A 22628-nucleotide genomic window follows, 5' to 3' on the forward strand; every position below is an offset into this window, starting at 1 on the left:
TGCATATATCTCAAACCTCACCAATTGAGCGGACATGAAAAAGTTTGAAACAACCTTATCAGAACCGCCAGTTGACAGAATATTATCAACGTGAAAACTTGTAACCATACATTGATTTGTACAGCATTACCAAGAAGATTCACATGATTTGATCAAATTGAATGAAATAAAACAAGAAATGCATAAATTCATACGTCATGACAGCTAAAATAGACACATTAAATGAGCTCTCAAATCTCACTTTTCCTACTTGTTCCTGACAGGAAACACATGATCCATGCAGTACTTGCTATAAGACCCAACTAAAACATGTCACAATAATACAACTTTCTCCTTTTTATATATTCTTTTTCTACAGCAAACAGATAAATTAGCATTTCAATTGCAAATGATAATACTTTACAGATATATACATATAAATATAATTCACATTACAACACTATTGCTAGAATCAACATGATACATGTGACACTCGACCCCATTGTTAAACTACCAGTTACATGGACTAAATAAAAGACATAAATTCCTAACCCAAAAAATTTTAAACAAAAAGAAAAGACAATTAGGGAAAAATCTATTGAAGAAAAAATAATCCCATCCCTGCCGAGCATCAGTGAAACTAGTACTATATGGGCCTTTTCAACTGTATCTGCTTTCCTATGTGAGATGATATCAGAAATCTGACTTCATGAGCTTTACTCGAGGTTTTATATTTATGCTGTCAAAGGGCTTTGCCTGTTCTACATGTATGTAATCCCTTGTCTTAAGAACCTGCAAAAGGGTAAAATTTAAAGCATGAAATAGAAGGCTTAATTCTTTTAAAAATAAATAAAATAATAATAATAATAAAATCTGTCCCGGAAAACAAAACTAATTTAATGACCCTCAAGAAGTTCAATTATTGTTTCACTTTTAGAAACATCAAATTTCACATATAGAATGCAGACTCGGCCACACTGAGAAATCAACTTTCCCCTTCCTGAAAGTCTAAAAGCCGAGGTCCAAATCCAGTCCTATTTTCATCTCTATGGGTGGTTAAACAGAATGTGTGGACAACAATACAAACTAGACCCTCCTTCAAAACTAGACTCTAAACTTTGTATCTTATAACTGAATTAATGTAAGGATGATTTGTTTCAACACAAAACCTTTTCTTTTAGCAGAATTCCACTCTAATTGAGAGCTATGCTTTGGAACCACATTTTTACTCCATACACTAATTTTTCAAAAGTCAAGGTTTCTACCAAAATGAAACCCTAAATTTCACAACTGTTTAATGAACAATACACACGTGCGCAAGTGTGCTACACGCATACAAAGCTATACATGTTGTAAGTAGTTCTGTAAACCCCATATGAACTCTAAACAAACACCAACAGCTTTAAAAAGGAAATGATACTTTTTTCTTTTTTTTTTAATAAATAAATAAAGAGGGAATGGAATTCTCTCAACCAAATCTGAATATGTTAAAAAAAAAAAAAAAAAAAAAAAAATGATACTTTTTTCTTTTTTTTTTAATAAATAAATAAAGAGGGAATGGAATTCTCTCAACCAAATCTGAATATGTTAAAAAAAAAAAAAAAAAAAAAAGAATTATCATCATACACGCACATTTATATACAGGTGTAAAAACATGTACAGACGCATGCATGCATATTTTTTGACTTCTAGCACCTAATTTCTAAAATAAGAATGTTAAGATGGACAAGTGGAAACACAAAAAGATAGGATTCGAAATAAGTAAATTCACTTAAAGATAGAGGTAGGCCCTATTGATGAAAAGATGAGAGAAGGTCGCTTTAGATGGTTCAATCATGTCCTGAGGAGAGTGGCTAATGCACTAGTAAGTAGTAAGTTGGTCTTTGAGGGAACAAAAAAAGGCAGGAATACCAAAAATCACCTTAGAATAAAATGACATTGAGTAACAAAGAGTAGGACTTTAAATAAAGTAGAATGGAGGAAACAAATACATATGAACGATGCTAAGTATTCTATTGAGAATTCATAGCCGACCCCAAAATTTTGGGACTAGCACCTAATTTCTATATCTATAAAAGCAGTGTGCCAACCACCCAGATGGTCAAATGGCAGCTCCCTAGGTACTAAGTACCTAGGGCTAGGGGTTGGAGGGGAGGGGTTCGGGTAGTAAGTTGGAGATTCTAAACACACTCAAAAAAATAAAAATAAAAATAAAAGCAGCTGTATGGTTAATCCAGCCCAGCAGAAAAAATAAAAATTTAACTGTATATGATGGTTAATGGCCCAGTAATACTATATATAAATTCATAGATCACCTATAACAAAACTGTATCAATTATTAAATATGCACTTCAGAATTCAATTTAAATTTTCACCTAATCTAGCAAGATAAAAGTATGATTTCAACCAAGAAATGTTGCAAACGTACCAATGTCTCAAAAAACATCCTTGATGCTTCTTTACGAGTTTTACCAGCTAGTAGATTATCCATGGGGAGTGTCTTTCTTCCATGTACAGCTTCCTTATCAAATAAAGTCTGGAGATATTTGGCAACAGCCCTATTTTGAAAAGGGAAAGAACATCGAGGGTTAAGGCTGTATAATGACTATAAGCAATTTTAATTATCAAAAAAGGACTAACAATTTTAAGGTAGAAAAGTACATAGACATGTTAAAAATCAGAAAACTAAATGACAGACAAACTTGTCTGGCATAATAAAAAATGATCCCTATGATCCTGACAATTCTTGCAAAAATGAAACCACATAAAGTCACTCAGAATGTTCCACAGAAAATCTTGAACCAAACAATTAGCCCATTTTCCCTAATACTCCATTCAAGTTTTATAGTAAAACATAGCTAAAACCAGAACCCAGATGGTAAAACCACTTAAGACCAGCAATATTATAAACTGCGCCAGCTATGAGGGAGGAGAGGCATTCCAGCAGTTCTAGCAGGAGAATAACATTAGCCACTTCCTCTTATCTCATGCCCTTAGCCTTTGTTGCAATTTTCCCAACACGCACACCACCATTGACCAAACAAGGAAAAAAAAATGTTCTTAAAACAAAAGAGAATATTGTTTAATCAACATGTTGGCCACAGTCAGTAAGCCCAAACACCATATTTAGGTCAGGCTTCCTAACACAAAAGTTCTAGGTACCAACCAAAACTCAATCAAACAAACAGGCAACAAAAACTCTGGTCTCTAGTGCCTTGCTTAATAGGATAAGTATTGCTGCATGTGTAAAAAAAAATAAGGCCAAACAACTGAGGCATACACACCTGGTACGAGATGACCATCCAGTGTTCTCAAGAAGACGAGTGTCTTCAGTACTTGATGGCATATTATCATCTTCTTCTTCAGCTATTTCTTCATCATCTACATTTAAGAATTCTGGGAGAAATGGGAAGAAAAAAAATGTATCAAACATATGAACTACAGGACAAATAAAAACACAAGCAGTAGAAGTTTTTTAAATTACAACCACGATTCACTGCACTGTCCCAAGATAGATAAGCAATATTGCTACCCATGCAGGGCATAACTCGTTATCTTCTTTTTTTATAAGTAAGAAAGATGTATATTCTGAAAAGAGCCTAAGGCAGACCAAATGTTACCCAAAAAAAAAAAAAAAAAGCTAATTTCAAAGAAGAGAACTAAGGAACAAAGGGAGAGAATCACAAGAGATGAGTCCTCAAGCCCTAGACCGGTCAAAATGGGAGCGACTGAAAGAAGCAAGCAACTAGTCAGTGGAGCTTTCCATGTCCTCAAAAGTCTGCCAATTTCGCTCTCTCCAAATACACCGCATTAAACACAATGGAACTAAATTCCAAATGCTAGATGAGAGCTTTCCAAACTAATTCCACCAACCAAAAAGAGTATCTACAACCAATCTTGGCAAGACCCATGAAATCCCAAAAGATCTAAAAACCAAGCTCCACAACTGATAAGCCTTTTCACAATGAAGTAGCAAATGATCCACTGTCTTCCCATAACACTGACACATAATACACCAGTCAACAAAATCGAAGCCTCTACCCCGCAAATTGTCACCTATAAGAATCTTATTCCAAACTGCGGTCCAAACAAAGAAAGAAACACGCCAAGGAGCCTTAACCTTCCAAATACCTTTACAAGGAAAGATAATAGGCAAGGGACCGCTTAACTTCTTGTCAAAATCCCCATTAGGCTTCAACTTCCACCTCATCCGATCTCCAACATCCATTAAAGCAACGTTTTCTCACAAGAGACGAATAAAGTTCACCCCTTCCTCCATCTCCCAATCATTAAATTCCCGGGTGAACAAACATTCCAACTTCATCTCTCCCCCTCCCCCAGCCTTGTCAAAAAAGATTCAACAAAGGCCTCCTTGTCTCTAGCAATACCATATAGCCTCGAGTAAGCCAGCTAGAAAGGTTGATCCCCACACCACCCATCCTGCCAAAATCTAACTCTATTTCCCGTCCCAACAACAAACTTAGTGTTTTTTTCTAAAATCCTCCCAACCCATATGAATACCTCTCCATAAACCACACCCATGAACTCCCCTGCCCAACTTAGAAGTCCATCCCCCCCATTCTTCCCTGAACTTTAAAGCTACCACCCTTCTCCAAAGCCGAGTCTCCTCATTCCCAAACCGCCAAAGCCATTTCCCTAATAAAGCCTTATTAAGAGTAGTTAGTTTCCTTATATACCTAAACCACCATTAGCCATAGGCACACATACTTTATCCCATCCTACCAAATGTGTCTTGCTATCACCCCACAGAAAGTCCCTTTGCAGCTTTTCAATTCTATTAGCCACGAGTAGGAATAATGAACAGCAAAAGAAAATAAGTCGAAAAACTAGATAACGTGCTCTTGAGCAATGTCAATCTACCCCCCTAGACAAATACAACTTCTTCCACCTGGCCAACTTTCGCTCAAAATTTTCCAAAATAGGATTCCAAATTGAAGGGGATTTGTGAGAAGCCCCCAACGGCATGGCAAGATAAGATATAGGCAAAGTTCCAACCTTGCAGCCCAAAATAGTATCATCTGCAAACAAGAGAGATGCAAAACATATTCCCCATATCCCTCCTACCATTAGCTTTAAAGCCACGGAGTAATCCAGCACCCTCTACTATTTTCAACATCCTACTAAAAACCTCCATCATAATCACAAACAGTATAGGGGATAACGGATCCCCCTGTCTCAAACCCCTTGAACTACCAAAGAAATTAGTTGGAAACCCATTGATCAATACAGATTACTGAACCATGGATATACAAGTGCGGATCCACTTACACCACTTCTCCCCATTGCCAATTCTCTTCAACAAATCCAGAAGAGCCTTCCAATTCACATGATCATAAGCTTTCTCAATATCAGGTTTACAGATGACCCTCGGAACCCTACTCTTCACTCAACTATCAACACATTCATTCGCAATAAGAACCAAATCAAGGATCTGTCTCCCACCCACAAAACTATTCTGAGACTCAAAGATCAACTAACCTAACACTACTCTCAAACGATTTGCCAAAACCTTAACCTAGATTTTATACACTCCCCATCAAGCTAATAGGTCGGAAATCTCTAATATTGGAGGCATCATTCTTTTTTTATATTAAAGCGATGAATGTAGTAGCGTTAAGAGATTTTTTTTTTTTTTTAATAGGTTAAAAAAATAAAAATAAATAAAATAAAAAACATAAAAAAAATTTCAAACTTACAATGTTAAAAAAACTCTTCAAAAATCGCTAAGACATCTTTCTCCACTACTCTCCAACTATAATGATAAAAAGTCATAGTAAAACCATCCGGACCTAGAGCTTTGTCCCCTTCCAAGTCTCTTACAACCTGAAAATTTTCCTCTCTCAAACTTCCTTTCAAGCCAAACCCTCTCCGTGTCCCCAATACAATCAAACTCCAAACCCTCCACAGAAGGCCTCCAACCCTCCGGCTCCTGATACCCTCATAAACCACCCCATCCCATAAACCACCTCATAAACTATCCCATATGGGAGTTAGCCAAGATGCTCAAATGATTATACCCTCTATGGGAGTTAGCCATCTTGTGGAAGAACTTAATATTATTATCTCTTTCCTTGATACGTAACATCCTAGATTTTTTGTCTCCAGAAAATTTCTTCTAAAGAAACAAGATGCTCCACCTGGACCTCAAATCTACCCTATGACATTTCTCCCCATCAGTAAGTCCAAGATCCCCTTAGCATCTAAATTTTTCAACTCCTCCAGCAATTGTTTCCTCTAACAATCTACATTACCAAACTCTCTACAATTCCACCGCACAATGTCCTCCTTTAAAGCCTTTAATTTTTTGGCAAGCACGAAATTAGGCGTACCTACAAATGAATGCCAACTCCACCAGGACTGAACTCTATCCACAAACCCATCTGTCTTCAACCACATGTTCTCAAACCGGAATGGACTTTTCCCCCTCGTCATTCCCCCTTCCCCCAAGAGAATTGGACTGTGATTTGAAATAGGACGAGGTAAAATCCTTTGAATAACATTTGGGTAGTGTTCCTCCCAGTCAGGAGTTACCAAAGCTTTATCAATCCTAGACATCAATGGTTGATCTGTACCACTTGACTAAGTATAGCTACCTCCTTCCAAAGGCAAGTCAATCAAATTATGATCCTTGATAAATTCAGAGAATTTTCCCATAACTCATTATCATTAGCAATTTATAGGTATCACCTAACCCCACAGCAACGGGCACTACCTAGCAACAACACATAGTGGAAATAGTTCCTTCATGATTAGGTTTTAGGAAATATAAAAACTACAGGAATAGTGGACACCAATCTTATGGCTTAAATACAAAAATTGCTTTGCCATACATATAACTTATTCATCCAATTAGCCTCACCTCACAAGTTATTCACTTCACAAGGTAGTGCAAACAAAATTTAGAACACAATTCAAAATTTCTAAATGGAGAGAATCAAAAACAAAGAAAAGAAAGAAAAATGAACCTGTGTCATTCCCAACTGTGACATCTTCAAAACCCTGCACCATGTAGTCAAAACATTTTTCTTTAAGGAATGCGTGAAAAATATAAGACAAATTTGAATTCAATTGAATAGAGAATATCAACAAAGTATTCTTAACATGTATGACAAAAACGCATCATCCTGATTATTCCTGAAGATGACCTTGCTCTAACAAATATTGACCATGCTCAAGAATCACCCAGTTAAGGAATAGAAAAATAGTAAAATTTTCAGTTGATCACATTTTATGCAACAAAACAAAGTTAAATATGAAATGGTAATATAATAAAATTGATAACTCCATGGTTTTGTTTGTGTTAACATGTTCACACGTATAATACACATGCATGTTAAGCCAAAAGATGGACCAAAATGCGTTTTTGGTCAGGGTGAAAGAATATATATATATACATATATATATGTACAACTGTGGTTTGAGTTTGGATATATATATATATATATATTATTATGTATTATGTATGTATAACAATATTCTAAGAGGGAAAATAAAATTTCGGGCAACAAATAAAAGAGAGGAAAACAACTAAGGAAGAAAACATAAAACTTACACTACGATCTTCAACACCAGGACAGCCAAGGGCAGGGACTTCTCCATCCATGATACCATGTGGATCAGCTTCTTGACAGTCTGCATTTTCTTTAACATTCAGGGAAGCATTATTCACATCCAAATCAAGCTCTACTGAATGTGAAGAATCTATTTTCATTTCTCCCATACACATAAAATTAGAGGTCGGGTCTTTGTCATCACAAACCAAGTCTACAGGCACAACTCCATCCTCATTCAAAACCCCTGGCTTATCATTTCCTGTTTCCACCAAAGGCTGGTTACCATTTTCAAAAGCTAGATTATGGCATTCACTTGCAAGTGAACCTTTTATATTCTCAGCAAGTTCAAGAGAACCTGACTGTAGGTGTGCACTGATTTCAACCCCATGTTCTACAATTTCAATGGCATCAACGGCATTCCCATTGCTCATATTCACCACAAAAGCATTGCCCTCAACAGTCTGAGCATCCAATTTATTATCAGGTGACATGCATGATGCGCCAATCGGCAGAGAAGCAGATGCATCTTCAGTTTTATCCATTAGAGATGGCTGAACCACAAAGTCCACTGGCACATTGCAAATATATCCAGAAACAGGTTCAGTTAATGATTCAAGCCCATTAACAAAAAATCCATTGACTGCATCAGCAACTTCAACATTCCCTCTCTCAGTTCCCATTTCATAGAACTCTCCCAAGGGGTCATGTTGAGAAAATCTAAACTCCTGTATGTCAGAAATAGCCTTTGGCTGCTCTTGAGAATTCATTTCTTGCAACCCTAAGTTAAAATTTTCGACCTGCTGCCTCTCAGTCTGAATGGAATTGTCAGCAGGTTGTGCTTCTACATCACTTCTGACTACCACAGGCTCAGTGCTCCCATCCATTTCACTTTCTTCAGCGATATTTGGCCTAACAGAAGATTCCATACCCTTTGCTACTTCTGAATTATTGCCTTGATCATTTTCAGAAATTCTAATGCCGCTTAGATCAAATGTCTCACTATGCAAGAATATTAAGTTGGCCGATATACCTGAAAGATAAATCAAAATCTCAGGTAGCTTGTAGGCTGATGTTTAAACAATTGCATAAGCGGATGCTGCATTGTTTTGGAACTAAAAAAGCAAAATATCACCAAACTCAAAAAAAAAAAAATTAGTTACAACATAATGAAACTGATACGGCAGTAATGACTTAGGTCAAATAAATTCATCTCAATGAAATTCATACAACCAAAACCAAATATTTACAATTCAAAAGTAACACTGGTGGCCATATTGTTGTTGAAGAAGCAGCAAAACAGTGGTATTAACAGGCAGAGGCATGCAAAAGACCAATGTCATGAAACGTTTTAAGTGGATATAAAGCCATCAAGCTATAATTATTTCCAGCTGGGAACATATACATAAAAAAGATGCTAGGTTCATAGAAGCAAGTCTTCAAAAAAGGCTAATGGGATGCATAAATGGCTGTTACCATTTTTTTTTCTCAGGTTAAGTGCATCACAGTATTTTTTTTTGTTTTTCCTTTTTCTAATATAGAGGGGTGTTAGAAGTGTTTCACCAACTTTACATATATAATGCAATCAAACTCTTAAGTAGCCAACGAAAAAGACAGACAGACAAAGGGAACTCAAACTATATAAATTCAGAAAGCATCAAAAGCTATAATTAAAGTTTATTCTTAAAAACTAAAAAAAAAAAGGGGCAAATTATTGAATATATAGAACTAGAAACTCACCAGTACAAATGGGTTCATTAAATATTTCATCTTCCAAGAATTGTCGAAGAATAGTTGAGATCTCAGGACGAGTGCAAGGAGCTTTCTTTCTTACACGACGTATGTCTTCAGTATTTGTCAACTGTAGACGAATTGTGCTAAAGAAAAGAAGGAATGTTTGTTAGTTCTTTATTTAAGAGAGAAAATATTGCATATTTAAAAGCTTACTACAGGATAACAATCAGGCACTAAAATAAATAAATAAATAAAACACATAAACAGTGCTGCCAGAAAAAGAAAAAAAAAATTTATCATTATATTATGCAGATTATAGGCAGGTTGGCCAAGGAGCATAGCCATTGGAATTAATTGTCACTTTCAAGATGATCCAGGATATCCATAAGTTGTTGATCAAGTTTTATTTTTATTTGTTAGTTACAGACAGATCCAGCCTTTTTTGGGGGCAAGCTACACACACACCCAATGTCCTTTTAACCCACAACATCATCTTCCATCCTCTCATGTGCCAATGAATCATTTTTTTTATAAGTTCTGGACCAAGAGGAGGAGGGAGAATGGAAGATTTGAACTTCATAACCTCCTCTTTATATGGCATAGTCCCTAGCCAATTCCACTACCCCTTGGGATTGCAGATGTAATGAACCTTGAACAATTGACCTCACATTTTACGCCATACTTATGGGAAAGGCAGTGCCATCTGAGCAAATGTTCATACGCTAAAAGAAAAGAGATTTAATCATTTTTACCAAAAGCAAATAGAGCAGATAGCAATGTTACTAGTAATGGACATACTATGGATAATTTTTGTTCAAGAAGTATGGTTTTTCTTTGCTAGTAATGTGAGGATGTTATGGGGTATAATGTTTATCAACAAGAGAAGAGGGGAATTATTATCTTTCAAGACAAACTCACAACAGACAAGCCAAGATAAAGTAGATCATGAGAGAGTGATAACACTTCAGTGGTGTGGAAGTAGGGCGAAGGGCTGGCATTAGACAAAATGGATGACAAAGGAAAAGCTATGTGCCTCAAATCAGATGATCCCCTTTATTTCTACACTACTTTTCAACACAGGAGCTCGCAGCAAACTTCTATGAAGATAATAATTGAACCATGTTCATGAACTAGAAAAGAATACGATTTTTTTGGTCTCTTCATTTTTTTCTAAATAATTTTCACTGAAACAGAATACATCACTACAAAGTAACTTTAAGAAACTGTAATAAACAGATGAACTACAAATGATGGCTAGTAGCCATTAGTGTAAACAAAGTAATGGACAAAGAATATAAAACATACTCGCCATGCAGGACCATTGTCTCATCCATAAGAACTTTCCTCTTCAAGGCACTAGATCGAGGCGCAGAACGCAAGCGTTTCATGGGTACTACTTCAGGGGCAGGTGGAGTGGGCTTCATTTTCAAAACTGAAGATCTTCTTCCAACTAAAGCAACAAAAATTCATTTCAGTCATAACCTTATACTGACCAAAGCAAATATTACGTGCCAAATTGAGTTTTAAATACTATTTACATCAAGGAAAGAATTAAGGTAAAAGGCCCATTAACTCATCCAACAGTCATAGTATCATTATAACATGCATGCATCAATCAAAATGAATCAGGAAAGAACCACTTTGATACCTAAAATGGAAGACAACAAATCATCGTCATCAGGAATGGATTCTGCAGTTTTCTTGGATTGTGTCATGCCAAAAGATTCAACTGAATTTACACTCTGCACTGTCAGAGTGCTTTCTGTGAAACTACGCTTTTTCCCTGAGATCAGTTCAATCCCAGTGGCAGCTCCATCATCCCCAGCCAGGGCTTCTTTGTCTGGTGTAGAATTCACTAGCAAATCATTCTGTTTTGTAGTGAGTGCCTCCACTACAGAGAGCATCTTTTCCGGTGCAGGAAAGTCAGAAGTCTGGGGACTACTTAAATTATTCAACTGACTATTACTAGAGACTGCATTTTTCATTTGCTCATCTAACTTCCTGGAATCTGACTGAATTTCTTCACATGGAGCAGATTCTGAAAATGAATTTTTTTCTAAGACCGTATCCGTAACATCAGTTGCAAGGCACTCTTCACCTAAAACAAGATGAAAAGACATAATCAATAGATACCAGGGCATGCTCAAAAATAGGGATTGTCGTGTGTCAACATAGACTTTATGCCTATTGTTTAAATTAGTTACATGCATATGAAACATGATTAGTATTCAATGAGCACAGTCCAACGAATTGAGGTAAGTTACTGTGAATAACCTGGGCGGAGGGCTTGTGGGGTGGTGGAACTAAGTAATAAAAACTTCAGACACTAAGTTGCAAGAACCACTAAATAAATACCTCCAAGAGATGACAAGTCAGGTTGGCTTTGATGGGCATTGCATGCCCGAAGCACATGCGATTGATTTGATTGCATAACATCATTAACAACTGGATCTGAAGTCTCTGTCTCCTTCAGTTCCTGACAAGCCCGAGCTTCAGTATTCACAACCTCAGGTCTCCCAGGTGATTCCAATGGACAGACAGCATTTGAGCATGATCTTCCCACATCATTAGCAATTTCAACATCATTGAGAATTTCCGGCCTTGGTGATGCTTGATCATCCTCCAGATAAGCCTCCGATTCTAGTGCAAAGATGCCACTTGAAAAAGCTTTACGACTAGGATCATCAAAATCAGAGGTGATATGAGAGCAACTAGGAGATGCTACGGTTTCGTCCAATCTAACTCCCACAGGTTCTACACATTCCACGTCAGTTTGATGTACAAAAGATGTACTAGGTTCATTGTCTATTACAACTCCATTATGAATGTCTTCTGCCTTGTCTGGACCATCCAACACATCAACTGTCCCATCCGAACATTCTAATTCTCGATGAATAGCTTCAGTTTGCTCAATGGGATCCGAAGAGGGTAAAGAAGTTGAAAGGCAATTATCTGCTAACATGTACTCCATACTAGCTTCAGTAGGTGGCAGATGTTCCTGTGGGTTCACCTGTTTGATGTCTTGGTCACCCAGAAGACAGCCATTCTCGACAGTATCAGCATTCAAATCATTGCGCAAAGACCAATTCACTGTATTTTTATCCCCAAGAAAATCTGACTTTCCGGAAGCAGTTAGAGCGTTCTCTGCTGCAACTAATCCTGTTAAAGTATGATCTAATTCCATATGGTCATCACAGGCTAAAGTCTCCTGAACACTGGATAAGTTTGGCTCTTCCAATAATCCAGGAGTAGATGGAGCCTGAGCATACTCAACAATTTCAGGATCTGTCACTAGAACATCAACCTATTCACACAAAGGGTAATTACACTGATTACATCAGGTAGCAATAATCACTCCTTCCCCCACAGCAGCATTATAGGAAGGGTGGGCAATGAATAAAGGGGAGGGAGGGAGACAGGATACAGAAGTGGGACAAAAGTACAGACAAAAAACACAGTAAAAAACCTGATACAGAAGATATTTGGGTATTGGTATAAACCTGATTTCCACCACCATTCATGTGCATGACTTCTGAAGTTTCTGTTATCACCTCGTTACTTTCATATTTTGTCTGAGCTGTCTCTGATTGGACAGGTACCTGAGGATCAGCACTGCAATCAACAAATGAATAAGATACATCAGGAAATGATCATTCCATGGATCACGCAGCAGAGAACCCATTCACAATTACAATGCCCTAATAAATTACAGCCTCTTTATAGTGATGATATAAAAATGACACAGCATAACAATTCAAAATAAAAGGAAAACAAATAAATCTGAAAATTAAAAAGTTTCAGGCAAACCACCAACATCTTCATCCAAAAACTTTCAAAAAAAGAACAGGCACATGTCATACATGGCACTAGGGAGTTCAAATCACAAAGTAATGCTGAGGGTCAATTATCTAGCTGGGTCAAACTTCCAGGTCAAAAAAAAAAAGGAAGAACAGCTAATGGTCAAAGAAATTCACCTAAAAAAGGTGTAGCCAAATGGTGATGCAGGGAGCATTAAAACCAAATTCATTTAAGATTTTGTTTCTAAATTTGAAATTATTTTTGAATTTGAATTTAGTTTTTAATGTTTAGGGTTTTAAGGTATTTGACTAGGCATTTTCCTATTGGCGCACTCCCTAAACCCTATTAAAATAGTGCTATTGTAATTGTGAAAGGGGAGATGAATTTGAATAAGAATTATTATTATGAGTTGAGAAAATGTCTCCTCCTTTGTTTCTCTTAGTTTGGTGGTGATGCCAAACACCCCTAGGGGTGATACCTAGGGTTTGCAGGCAGATTACAGGTGGTGACACCTAAGATTTGTTCTGTTGTTCTTTTTATTCCTCTCTTATTTCTATCTTCCTATTGTTCTTCTCTTATCTCTATTTTCCTATTGTGTTCTCCATCAAATGGTCTATGTACCATGCAGTAAGCAGTCCACAGAACAAAATTATTGATGCCTTCTTCCTTGTACAATTTTTTTTTTTTACTTTGTTATAACTACCAACTACTCATTTAAAAAAATAAAATAAAAACAAACACACACAAAAGTTGTAGTGCAAAAATGAATTCATTTATGATAATGGACAAACACTGTTAGCCACAAACATGCACAGATTCATCACCAAAACAAGTTCCTACACCTGTCAAACATAAACAAATCACAAGCAATGAGATTACTGTCAATCACCTAATATTGAAATCATCAAATGCTTAAAACAAATATCATTCTAGATGAAATTATTATACTTTTTCTGCACAACTTGCAAACATGTTGAACAGTTGAGAAAGTGTCTTCTTTTACTTGTTTTTATTTTTTTCTTGTATTTTGCACAGTAAAATGGGGGGGGGGGGGGGGGAGTAAAAGAAGAGCAGAAAGTATAAAAGGACCCAAAAAATCATAATCTAAAATTTTAAAAAGAGGAAAAGTCAATCTGCCCAACACCATCGCGCTAACAAAAATCAAATAAGTTGAATGTGGTTTTGAGCACCTCTTCATTCAAAAATGAGTCAAAGAATCATTGGTATACACAAATATGCTTGACATAAATGCGTAGACGCACAAAAATAGAATTAGAGAGGATATAAAATAGTAATGCCCTTAAAAAACAGCTTACTCTGAAATTCCATCATGCCCCGGACCTACAACCTTGTTCAAGAGCAGCTCCTGTTGGTCAAATGTTCAAGGAAAAAGAAAATTATATGTGAGATGAGAAAAGAACTAGGTTAATGAACCATGCATGAGCTGCAAATAGCATCAAGAAAATCTCAATACAGCACCCAGAAGAAAAATAAAAATTGAGCTCCAATAGAGATCCAGGAAACCTCCATCACATAAATTTGAATGTGGTTACACTAAAATTACCTCATCAAGGTCTAAACCAATCTGAGATGTGTCACCGTCACCAAACCTCTCTAAAAATAGACCACAAAATGTCAAAATCAGTTCAATTGTCCATACAAAATTAAAAGCTGTACCATCAAGCCATGATGTACAAAAATCAGAGAAACACTAACCATCTAATCCAAACTGTGATGTTGAGTAAACCACACCCTCCATTGTATCTTGGAGGGTAATCTGCTCCTTTGTACTGACATGATGATCAACATAATTACTGCACGAAAGTTAAATGTTAATACACATGAATAAAATCTTTTTCTAGAGCATCAATAGAAGAAATTATTATCTATATTCAAGAGCAGGATATACAATCAAATCCAATCCCCTATTCCATTGTAGGCACCCTCAAGTTCTTTTTTCAATAAATATGTCCAATAAATAACCAGGCTGCTAAAAGAGAAGATCATATCCACAAACAATTGGAACTATCGAAAAGTAACACTAATAATGAATTCAGCTGTGCCTCAAGAACCATTGCAACATAACCATCCAGCTTAATTTGCTCATTATAAATATAAATCATGATGTGCAACAAACTAAAAATTCAATTTTTTTTATAGTGAAAATTTACACAAGCACCCAATGAGTTATGAAACAACGACCTTACCCTCCATCCATTTTTATGGGAGGAGGAAGTGCTGTTTGAGATAAAGCTCATTGGCAAAGGACCACAGATTATTTAAACAAAGGCTGAAAATTCTGGAACCCACCCCTGAAATATTTCATTATCTGGAAGCTCAAAATCATCAAGATCAAATGTCTCTGGCAAGGTGATGGAGTGATATGGTGCAGTAGATTCTTCAGGTGGTAAATCAACAGCAGTGGAGCGAAAAGCTTGCTTTATCTTGAGCAAAGCCTCACTGCAATCATCAAAAAGGTAATTCACCTTTCTAGAGTATATTCTCACTACACCAAGCAGAAGATGGCTGGACAACCGAAGTGCAATTGGTACTTCAGGAAAAAGAATTGAATCTGCTCAAAAAAATAAATAAATAAATAAACCATGAAAATTAGGCAATGCAATTAGTTTCTATTATCTATAATCTTAACATATACAAAACCGAAGCCTTTGACTACTTCTAATGTAGATACAGAACTTTAGAAGCCTCACAATTTTATACATTATTCTTTTTAAATATATTTTCGAATTGAGTTTAGATTCTATTATATATTTAAACCTTCATTAGAATCTTGCCAAATCATACTTCCATTAAATGGTAGAAAAGATAGTTATATCCACAATCTCAATCATAAAAAAAAGTTTATTAATAACTACCATAATTATCAAATTTCATATTTTGGTCAAAAAAAAATGAATGAGAAAAAACAAATCATATTCTTTAAAATTCCCATGCTATGCATGGGTTACTGACTAGTCGTAACAAAGTATCTAGTTTCTTCAAAACAGGAGTTCACCATCAAAAACAGGACTTTCAAAAGAACTTTAGCAAATGCAAACATTACACGGCAGCAATAATATCCTCAATAAGAGGCCTCCAAAGGATAAGAAATCCTCTCAACGAGCAGTTGAGAGAGACCACCCTCCCTCAACCTTACTTCCAGACCAAAGAGAAAAATCTCAAGGAGAACACCACCAATCACTCAAAAAATATCAAAACAGGTCCATGCCAAAGAACCTCCAAGGGGATAAATGAACACAAATTTTGGTGGGAGAATGGAAAATCCTAATAAAAATTCCACACATCGCAGGACTAAAGAATGTTGAAAGCACCATATAAAATGGAGATCAAGAAAAGAGCGGAAGACTAAGCAAGTTGCAATATTCAATTGACAATTCCAATCCCATAGCATTCAAGTACATTATCATGTTGTCTGTCTCACACCACTCAACTAAACTTTCAATGTCTTAACAAATTTCCAATACCTGACTGACAACTAGACATGTAACATGGGACTAAGCATGTGATATTGGTTAATGAGCATCATCACAGTGCATAATTATCATTTTCAAAAATAATGAAGCCAATTTAGGGTGAGTTTGGTAGAGCTTATTGCAACTAGGCTTTTTTTTTTATAAAAAGGTGTGACTTTAATAATTACATAATTAAAATGGGCTTCTTGAAAAAACTGAGAGTTTGGTCAAAGCTGTTAAAAAGTGCAGTTCAATAACCTAAGTGTGATACCCCAAATTGTGCGGATTTGATTAGATTGGATTGTTTGAGCATGTCTGTTTGTTGTGCATGCATGTGTGAAGTCCCACATCGAGAACATGAGTGATTACGAGGAGCCCCATTGCAACTTGACTAATCCTTTTGGGACATAAGTGTAGATGTGACTAGTGTTTTTCTCAAGTCGTGACAAATGGTATCAAAGCAAATTTGGTAAGGCCATGTGGCTCAAGGGAACAACACTGCAGCACGAGGGCCCTAACGAGAACATTAGGAATTTAAATGGGGAAGATTGTGATACCCAAATTGTGCGGATTTAATTGGATTTAATTGTTTCAGTGTTTTACAAGTGTATGTTGAGTCCCACATTAGGTGTTTACTAAGTGAATATTGGATTTATAAGTGAATATTGGGTTTATGAGTGATCACATCAGGCTTGTAACTTCACTAGTCCTTTTGGGGTGTAAGCAGATGTGGCTAGCACTTTCCCCAGAGCATTACACTAAGAGTTTGGTAAGCACTTACTAAAACTACTGTTTGAGAAGCAAATTACCAAAAAGGAAAAAGTATCATATAATGGGTCCTTTTAAACTTGTTATCATTTTTCCTTAATAGTAGTAATAATAATAATCATTGTTATTATTATTATTAATTTTCAATAGTAATAACTCTAAATTTTCCTCATCAATGAATACATAATAATTATCCAATTAATAATTACTAGTAAGGACTTTTAACTCTTTTTCCATATCAAGGCACACACAATAACCCTTTTTAACCTTTCTTTTTTCTTTTTTCTCATCCACCCGTTTCTCACCCATTTTATTTTATTTTGTTTCCTTTTCTTTTTTCTCCTCCACACAGGAACCCTCTAGAAATTGGCATGTCTAACCTGACTTCTCTCTTTCCCATTTCAAATGGCCTACGCATTACTCTTTCAATTCTATTTTTAGATTGGCATCTCAACATAGCAGAACAAGGACGATGGACAGGAGCAACTCATTCGTGGGTTTGCGGCTTTTGAAACTTAAAAATGTTTAAAGCCAAAGAACAAATAAATCAGAGAAGTGGAGCAAAAAAAAAAAAGAATAAGAGAAATACATACTGGAATACTAACGGGGAATGGCCAATCTGTTACACCTCAATCTCAGTGAGTTGAGTTTAGATCAATTTTGGGTTTGGGTCAATTTTGGGGACTCTTCGTTTCTTCCAATTTATGAGCTTGGGTCAATTTTTGGTTTCTCTCTGAATTTTCAGATTGAGGATTTCCAATTTTAGGGACTTTTTTCTTTTTTTCAATTTATGGGTTTTGGGAGTGAGATCTGAGAACGAAGATTCTCTCCATGTATTTCTCATTAGAGATGAGGGTAAAATGGAGAGTTCAACAAAGAGTGAGGTTTGGAAAACTGGAGAGTAGTGGTGGGAACTAACTGCAGTTTCAAAATGCAGCTATACACAAACACACTTATTTCCCCAATAATCGTGTTTTGGAAAACTTACCAAATGCACTAAATCGCGTTTAAACTAATCCATCATTATTTTTGGCCAAATAAGTGCTAACCAAACAGGCAATTAAAAATCAGAAAGTCAAAGTTGGAAATATTTCCATGTTTAAAAAATAACCTCATAGGTTGAGAGTTGCTAAAATTGCAGCCACAAAGATGTAAGGAGAGTTGGTGATGCAGCTTAGTGTAGGAGTAGGACAATGACATGAGTCATTATGATGGTAGCAAAGCAAAACACTAATGCCACTAGTCCTAGGACGAAATGGCATCTTCTCACCCATAAATGTGGGGTGCAAGGTACCACCATGGGTCCAGATCCAAGCAGGCGCGTAAGCTTTCTTTACCAATTAAAAAGAGCTAGATCTTATACACATGACAATTCAATGCTGCTTCTCTAGAGGGAGAACAGTTGTGTTGGGTGGAGGTGAAGTGTTCATGGTGGTATGGGATTCCAACAGGACAATTGTGACCAGTTTCTTGATTTTTCACATTAAAATCATAGTGAGTAAGCTTACTAGGCATTTCCGGAATTTCTCTCAATTGCAAAGAACAAAGATGCTTCTGTTCTTTCCAGCATGGAGATTTTGAATGAAGAGGAACATGATCTTCGAATATTCAAGCTTTCTATGGTTGGGAATTGGAATCTGTGGAATTATTATTAGGTTCTGTGTATGCCAATATCCCAAGAGGTTCCAGATTGCTTGAGCTAGAGGTTCAATGACAATGGTCAATTTGAGGTCCATTCCTATTATGAGCTTTCCAAAAGTTACACTGGAATCTGTTTTCTTTGCAAGAGTGCTTGGTGTAATAAAGCTCCTAGGAATGTGGCCTTCTTTGTATAGACAACTATATAGGGTAAAACTTTCATATGTGGCAGTCTTATGAAAAGAGGCATTTCATTGATGAACTGGTGTAGCATGCATAGATGCAATGGAAAGAATTTGGATCATTTGTTGTTACATTGTGATGCAGCTCGGGAGTTGTAGTCTTTACTTCTTTCTATGATTGGGGATGATTGGGGTCCACTGGGTCATGCTTAAGACTGTTGCAGAGCTATTCTTCGAATGGCCATATTGGTTTGGAAAACATGGCAGCTATCTAGTGTGGAATATGTGCCACGAGCCTTGTAGCTCAACTGGCACATAATGGCATTTCCAATGGAGACATCCAAGGTTCAAATCCCCCCCTCCCCCCCAAATTATTGAATTATAAAAAATGAGCAAATATGTTTAATGTGGACACTTTGGAGGGAGACAAATAATCAGATTTTAATGGGATGGAGAGTTCAGTTATCAAGAGAATATTGGTTTGTGAGATCTCTATTTGAGTGGTCTCATTGCATGGGAATTAGTGACAGAAAGTCCATTGTAGATTTTACAGATTCACTTTCATTTAGAGTATAATTTTTCTCTGACCTGTTCTCTAGAAGAGTTTTGTATACACATCCTGTATACAGAAAATTTCTTCTCCTTTTCGATAATGTATTACTTATCCAAAAATAAATAAAGATTCAAAGCAAAGGTTTTTATTTAACCTTGTCAATAAAAGCGTTATTTATCAAAAAAAGAAACACTAATGATTCTAAACACGGTTTTATTTAATCTATTACAATTGCCATTAATAATTTAATGTACGGTTACAATTTTCAAATTTAAACATAAGATATAAATACAACACAATTACCATCTGAAAATTATTTTCAAAAAATTAAAATAACTTTGCATAAATAGGATGAAAATTTACAAGGGATAATAGAATAGATATACGTAAGAGGCCTCCTTTTTGCTAGACGGATTTAGATCAGTTGCAGGGCACTAGCCTAGCAATTATATAGGGCTACTGGACCTCTAATTAAGGATTTGATCACATCAACGTAAATAAATGTAACATTTACAATGCTCCATCAGCATTATAACCTTTCCATCTAAAGATTTAAAAACAACCTCAGTAAACTACGTTATTAATATTAACCGTTAACTACCAAACTTATGAATCAATTCTTTCATTTGCTTTTGTCCACAGGAACAACTACATGTTATTCTACCGACCCCTAGAAGGCATCCATAATGACATTCAAAAATGGGCCACTAGGAGGTCACTCAGAAAAAAAAAATTCCAGTAAAATGACACTTAAAATCTACAAAATTCTGGTATCACATAGCCAAGAGCCTTGTAGCTCAACTAACACCCACTAGCGTTTCCAACGGAGACATCTAGGGTTCAAATCCCCCTCCCCCATTCTAACTATCAAATTTTAAAATAAAATAAAATAAAATAAAAAATCTGGTACCGCATAAACAACAATGAAACCCACTTCACTCAACCAAGCATACTTTACACTAATCGAAACTTTTTTCACACAATTTTTTAGCTTTTCCCATAACAACTTAAAGCTCAGAGTTTCTTTGTTTTCCTCTTAAAACTTTTTAACTTTTCCTCTATCAAATTAAGGCAAGTTCTCCACTATTTGGCAAAAAAATTGAAAGCAATACAGCTAAGTTATTTACAATTTATTTTTATATTCCTCTGCTTTCTGAGTAACCAAAAATAATATAAATCAAAAGCACATAAGGTGAAGAATTAAGACTGACCTACTGAGACACCAATATCGGTATCGGCCACCTGATTCTTCCGCAGCTTCCGCTCCAAATGTGCCGCTATCCATATCGTCCCAAGTGGGCCTTTCTTGGCCAATATAAACTGAGAATAAAACATTTCCTATATATATATATATATATATATACGTCTAACTATCTATCTCCCCCTCACTACCCACACTGAAACCCTAGATTTCATACAATCCCCAAATTCCACTTCAAATTTGACAACAAAAACAACCAACGACCCTTCAAACAGTTTTTTAGCTTCTACACCATGTTGTCACTACACAGAACATCAAAAACCAACGAAGATTCCTTCGAATTATTCAACAAATTTACATAACTTACCACACACAAACCCCTAAATCACACACAACTACAATCCCTCGAAAAAAACCCTAAATTTCCACTTGTATCCAACCCAGAAAAGCTCAAGTTCAAGGAAAGCCCTAAAAGCCCTTGGAATTCAATAATAAACCAAAACCCTAATTTCCACTTGAATCCCAACCCAAAACAGCTCAGCTCGAAATTCAACTTAACACGCAAACCCTAGAATAAAAACCAGAACAAATTCTTCAAATTGTCCTCCAAAAACCCTAAATTTGCACTTATATTCCAACCCAACTTGACCACAAAATCCCTAATTCACGAACTGAGCTAAAACTATAACTTCCAGAGAGAAAAGCAGAGCTTCGAAGTTGCAGAAAGGGGCTTCATTATGACGAAATTTACGAGAACTTCACTGGCTCTGAGAGAATCGAAGTCGAAGAGAGAAAACACCGGAGAGAGCTGTTCCACTACTGAGAAAACAACGAAAACGACACCGTTTGGGAATTCAGCTGAGTTCACTGAGTCACGGATCGGACGAGTTGAATCGTTTTTTTTTAAAACACAGAGACTGATTTGAGAGAGAGAGAGAGAGAGAGAGAGAGAACGAGAACGAGAACGAAGAGATACGTACGAATTTGAGAGTTCAGACCTGTGAGAGAGAGAGAGAGAGAGAGTATTTGATTTTCAAAGTAGGGGAGTATTATCAGGGTGTGGTGAGGTGCACGAGTGATTTGTTCCGGCAGTTTTTTATTGGTTGATTTGAGAAAATTTTAAATAAATAAAAAAGTGTGTAGGTTTGAAATGGGATTGGTGTGAAAGAGCTGCATGGGATGGCAATGGGCAACAAAAGTTTCTTTCGTCTCCAAACACCTTCACCCTGGCCTGTACGTTTATTTAGGCGAAAATGGGTAATTAATTTTTTTTTTCCTAACTATCTAATTAGTTGTTAAAGTTTTGAAACTATATTTTTTATTAGCATCTCGAGTCTCTATAAATCAAGTTTTTGGGACTCGATTTTTATGAGTTATTCACGTCTGATATGGCATTTTTTCCACGTGGCGACTACGTGGAAATCGAGTCTCTGTCGATTTCCAAACCAAAAAAATTTTAAAAAAATTTGAAGTCTCATGCGCGGCCTCACCTCACCAGATCAGATCAGATCAGATCAGAGAGAGAGAGAAAGACCAGATCAGAGATCAGAGAGAGAGAAAGAGTCAGATCAGATCAGGTGAAAGACCCAGGTCGCGCAGCCTGAGCTTGCGTGACCCAGGTGCCGCGGGCCAGGCCTCGCGAGCTCAGGCCGCGCGGCCTGGGTCGCGCCAGCCTGGGTTCATTCTTTCTTCTTCGGTTTTTGTTTTTTTCTTCTACTCTGATTTCTTTTT

General features: G+C 36.4%; 1 protein-coding gene across 1 annotated transcript; it reads right to left on the reverse strand.

The window, feature by feature from the left end:
- Nucleotides 1-318: 318 nt before the first annotated feature.
- On the reverse strand, nt 319-21908 carry LOC112021751 (sister chromatid cohesion 1 protein 4). Its single transcript, XM_024054317.2, has 15 exons — nt 20908-21908; nt 15393-15654; nt 14799-14896; nt 14647-14696; nt 14399-14448; nt 12785-12896; nt 11640-12588; nt 10933-11382; nt 10590-10734; nt 9291-9427; nt 7553-8583; nt 6966-6999; nt 3264-3375; nt 2408-2537; nt 319-771 (listed from the first exon to the last, which is right to left on the reverse strand). Exons 1-15 carry the CDS (start codon nt 21029-21031, stop codon nt 673-675), a joined length of 3783 nt encoding a protein of 1260 aa, XP_023910085.1. The 5' UTR covers nt 21032-21908; the 3' UTR covers nt 319-672.
- Nucleotides 21909-22628: the final 720 nt, after the last annotated feature.

The sequence above is a fragment of the Quercus suber genome, unplaced genomic scaffold, assembly GCF_002906115.3.
Source record: "Quercus suber isolate HL8 unplaced genomic scaffold, Cork oak 2.0 scaffold_434, whole genome shotgun sequence".
Taxonomy (NCBI): Eukaryota; Viridiplantae; Streptophyta; class Magnoliopsida; order Fagales; family Fagaceae; genus Quercus; species Quercus suber.

Coding starts and splice junctions, on each gene's coding strand:
- LOC112021751 (XM_024054317.2), bottom strand. CDS start 21,031: ATGTTTTATTCTCAGTTTATATTGGCCAAGAAAGGCCCACTTGGGACG. Junction 8,584..9,290: donor TAATGAACCCATTTGTACTG/GTGAGTTTCTAG, acceptor TTTATCTTTCAG/GTATATCGGCCAACTTAATA. Junction 7,000..7,552: donor CTGGTGTTGAAGATCGTAGT/GTAAGTTTTATG, acceptor TACATGGTGCAG/GGTTTTGAAGATGTCACAGT.